The 4668-nt window shown below is 42.0% G+C and overlaps 1 protein-coding gene across 1 annotated transcript in view; it reads right to left on the bottom strand.

Moving 5' to 3' along the window:
* The window catches only part of slc2a8 (solute carrier family 2 member 8), a 10404-nt gene extending 6020 nt beyond the window's left edge, over positions 1-4384 (bottom strand). Inside the window, exons 1-5 of the mRNA XM_077521763.1 lie at positions 4077-4384; positions 2838-3000; positions 2535-2741; positions 384-483; positions 71-282 (exon numbers count right to left, since the gene is read on the bottom strand). Of these exons, the coding sequence (XP_077377889.1) occupies positions 71-282; positions 384-483; positions 2535-2741; positions 2838-3000; positions 4077-4174 (780 nt within the window). The 5' untranslated portion in view covers positions 4175-4384. The remainder of the gene's footprint in view (positions 1-70; positions 283-383; positions 484-2534; positions 2742-2837; positions 3001-4076) is intronic.
* Positions 4385-4668: the final 284 nt, after the last annotated feature.

Genomic DNA, 4668 nt, shown 5'->3' with positions numbered 1-4668 from the left:
CCTTCAGTAAATGTGCCCCCCCAGCCAATAGGATTGTCCTCACCCCCCTCCCTTCCCACATACAACCTGCCTGTTGGTCGCAGGCATCCTCAATGCGGGCGCACTCCCACTCCACGGCGGCGTGAGGCCCGCGCAGGAAGCGCAGCGCCTCCTCGGCCTCGCGCCGCTTGCCTTGCGAAAGCAGGAAGCGCGGCGTCTCCGGCATGAAGCACATGGACGAAATCAGCAGTGTGGGCGGAAGGGCCCCGCACACTGCCAGCCAGCGCCAGTCCACAAACAGACCTGCAAGGGGGTGCAACATTGGCACCGTAATGACTCCTTGGTGATTGAGCTTTCTAACAAGAGAGACTTGCGCGATTATCTGGGCGGCAGGCTGCACGTACCAGCCAGGTAAACTCCCATGATGCCAAGCACCACCATCAGCTGCACACATGAGCCCAGCATCCCCCGTACCCGCTCGTGAGCCATCTCTGAGATGTACAGCTGGTGAAAAAAAATACACAAGATGGATATCAAGTGACAAGAAAGACAGGAAGTGGTTAATAAAGAAAGGGTCATAACGAGGAGTGACGGGGGCAGAAAATGAAGAAAGGGACAAAGGGACACTGTCAAAAAGGAAATGATGTGTGATGCAAGAGCTAACAAAGTTAAAGATGACAGGAATGAAGTGAAGAGAGAAAACAAGGAACGAGAAAGGAAATAATGAAAGAGGTATAGCGATGAGTGAGGAGAAAGGTAATGACGGGAGAGAAATTAATGAAACAGAATACAGGAAAAAGAAAGGAAATGGGCATAACAAGGAAAGAGCAAGAGTAAGTCTGACAAACCTCTGGGTGCCTCACGATACAGTATCATATGTAATACAAGGCTCACGATAACGATGATTTTACGATATGACGTTACCGCAATTATCGATATTGGTCAGGTAATAAATCCACGTCAATATACGATAAAACTAAAAACAGAAACTGATGTTTTTTCAATGAGAAAATCGTTTCTTTTTGTACCATCACTGAAACACAATATGAAAACTGGTGTCTTCTTCGAAGTGAGTACTTTAGTATATTTAAAAAAAATAAAAATAAAAATGTCTTCTTAAAGGCACGATCTTCTGTTTTCGCTATAAAATGTACTATATTAATACAGGATGTATACACATGAACCCCTTCTCCGTCTACACCGCTGGGCATCTGTTAATGTGTGGTGGTGATTTTTTCCTAAACCCCCACTCCCCAAGCCTGTATTTTGCCATTTTGTGTTTGTTTTGTCACACATGTAAGCTTGTGTGAGTGAGTGAGTCAGTGAGTGAGTGAGTGAGTGAGTGAGTGAGTGAGTGAGTGAGTGAGTGAGTGAAAAAAAAAAATCACTGAGTGCTGTCAAGTTGCTGCGGGAGTGACGTCATGCAGCCGTGTCTGCGACACGCCCCCCGCCACGCGATTGGCTGGAGAGGTAAACAACTGTCTGTCCACAGAAATGTCCCGCTGTTGGCAAAACAAACACAAAATGGCAAAATACAGGATGGGGTTGGGGGGGGGGGAATCACCACCACACATTATCAAAAGCACAGAAGTGTAGACTGAGAAGGAATTCATGTGTATACATCTTTTATTTATATAGTGCATTTTCCTGAGTGAAAACGGAAGACCGTGCCTTTAACATAGACCACTTTCTGTGAACAAATTTGCATCTGTCTTAAACACTATTGTTATGCAATGCAACATGTCAGTCAGTTACATAGTCAATTGTTTCATTTTAGAAACTGACGTTTTTTTGTTTAACATTGCAAAAGTAAATAAATAAATAAAATTACTTAAAAATTAAACCCAATTAAACCAATATTAATATTCCTCAGAAATTGTGTGCTTCAAAAAGTTGAAACATAAAATATGTTTTAAAATGTTAAAATTGAACATATAATGCATATTTTTTAATAGAAGCGTATGCAAAACTGAGTCAGTTGATGGACAGATAAACACAAGTAAAAGTAACCTCATGAGTCTTCTTCGCCTGAAGACTTCCGTCCATTTCCCCGCCAGCCTTATGAGGTGCTCCCCCTAGTGGCCTGCCAAGTAATTGCTTAATAAGTATGAAGTAATGAGCAATGGAGCTGTTATCGTGGCTGTATATTAACTATAAATATCGCAATACTTGCATAGGCTTATCGATAATCTATCGGGAGACAAAGTATCACAATTTATCCCGATATCAAAATATCGTCACACTCCTAGTGGAACAGGAATGAAGGAAAAAAATATAATGAAGTAAGAAAAGAGGCATAACAGCCAAAAGGTATAACAGAGATTGAGAAGAATGGTAATGAGGGGAGAGGAAACAAGAAAGCTTTGAGAGAAATACAGGAAGTGAAGAGGCAGAACACAAGGAATAAGGCATAGCAAGGAAAGAGGCAACACAAAGGATCCGGCAAAAACGGGAACATTGCCAAAGGTGAAAGGAGGGAGGTATAACGAGGAGTGAGGAGAAAGGAAAGCAACAAGTCATAACAAGGAAAGAGGCTTAACAAGAAGGAATCTGACCGGTACAACGAGCGACGCGCCTCCACTGGCGATCCCCGTGAGAATGCGCCCGATGTGTAGCATCCACACGTTCTGGGCGGCGACGATGACGGCGAAGCCGAAGACGAAGGGCAGCGAGCAGAACATGAGCGTCAGCTTCCTGCCCGCCTTGTCCACCATCCAGCCGGTCAGCAGGCCGCCCGCCGCCGCCCCTAGCGTCACCACCGACTGAGCGTGTGAGGTGGACAAACGCAGCGTCACCGTGGAAACCAAAACAGAACTGCTGTTGTTTTGTTTTGTTTTGTTTTTAAACTTTTCTCTTACCCCGAACCAGGACGCCTGCGCATCGTCCAACTGCAGCCAGGGGTCCGGGCTTTTGGCCAGCTGGGGGATGGCGGGCGAGCTGTAGCCCAGCACGAAGCCGAAGCTCATGGGCCCCAGCACGGACGCCAGTGTGGCCAGGTACAATTTCCTGTTGCTGACTTTGCTGCACAGGAAGTGAGAGGCGGTAGCATGAGCAGCGTGTTAATGATTAGCGCTAACCAGGATAACTCCACTTGATTGCATTAAGCGAGTCACAAGGGACCTCGATTAAATCATTCATGTCAGCGCACTTCAAATCATAAGACTAGTTGTTGACTTTTCATCATTTCTTCACATATGCATTATTCCCTACAGCAGTTAATTAGATTTTTTACATTAATTATGAATGATGCAGTCTTTTTCTTCTTTTCTGTGAATAAACAATGGTCAGTGATTTATTTCCCGGTTATATTTTTCTACCTCTCCATAAATATAAATGGACCATAACTGAAAATAAAACTGGGCTTATTACGCTACCCTGGGGAACCCCACTCTACCATTACACAATTTTTATTAATTTTTTTTTTTCCATTTGAACAGAACCATCCCAATAATTTTGGGGGGTGCCATCAGAAGTGGACAAAACAATAAATACAAAGAAATAAAACGTTTTGTTTGGTAATATATTTACTTCTGGAAGATTTTGTTGCTTTGCTTGTAGCCCCTAAAATAATAAAAATAATTTAAACAATTGCCAAAAATGAAACCGATCAGCTGAAAATGACGTGATCGTCAATAATTTTTATTCTTTACTCTTGCTGTTCTTTTCCATTACTAAGGACATCTTTAATTCATTCACGTTTCCATTAATTATATTTTTTCTTTTCTTATTATATATATATATTTACATTAATTCATACTAATATTAAATTTATTTTTGTTAAAAAAAAAAAACTGAACGCACATAATATTATATTAGTCTATGTCTATGGTCTTAGACTCAGCATTACTTTAATGGTGTCTGCAGTAGTTTGTGTTATTTACATTTATTTTATTAACTTACGATAATATTTATTAATTAATTTATTTCGTGTTATCGATTTTGTCTTACTTACCTTTGTTATTATATGACTGATTTTTTTACTTGGGGGGGGGCACAATTCCTCTTACTTACCTAAGATAAGCACTTGCCTTTGTTATAATATGACAGATTTTTCGTCTTGGGGTGGGGTTTAGAGAATCACAATTCCTCTTGCTTACCTAAGATAAGCGTCCTGTTCGGTCATGAGACCAGTGGGATCGTCATCATCTCGACCCTCAGCGTCCAGCAGCCGAGTGCACTCCTGTTGGTTGTCCATCGCGAGCTTTCCCTAAACCTTCCCGAAATATCACCAATGGTGTTCCGCTTGTGCACTTCGCAAGTGCAGCGCCGACATTTAAGTGTCAAACGTCTTAAATACAATCGCAAATGTTTACTAAATTAATCAAACAATCACAACAACATGTATAGACTCGATTGCGACGAACATCCCGGCCGGTGTGGCGCTTTTCAGGCTTTAGGTGGTCCACTTCCGGGATCGAAGCTCGCTTTGTCAACAATTCAGTCAGCTGACCCCCCGCCTGTCTTCCATTTCCGCTTTAACTTTTCAAATGAAAATAGACGAATGGGAATAGAACGGTGGGCTGTGTTGGGCATTATTGACAACTTGTCCGATGTTTGCGTTACTTCTAAACATATATATCTTAAGATGAAGTCTTGAAAACTGTAAACTATTTTTTTACTCCTTTCCATCAGTAGGATATTTTATTTTTGTAGTTATGACTACGACTTCTGTTCCCAAAGCTCATTCTC

This window comes from Festucalex cinctus, chromosome 5 (assembly GCF_051991245.1).
Source record: "Festucalex cinctus isolate MCC-2025b chromosome 5, RoL_Fcin_1.0, whole genome shotgun sequence".
NCBI classification, from domain to species: Eukaryota; Metazoa; Chordata; class Actinopteri; order Syngnathiformes; family Syngnathidae; genus Festucalex; species Festucalex cinctus.
Note: the sequence above shows the minus strand (reverse complement) of the source record. Positions and strands in the feature narration are given on the sequence as shown.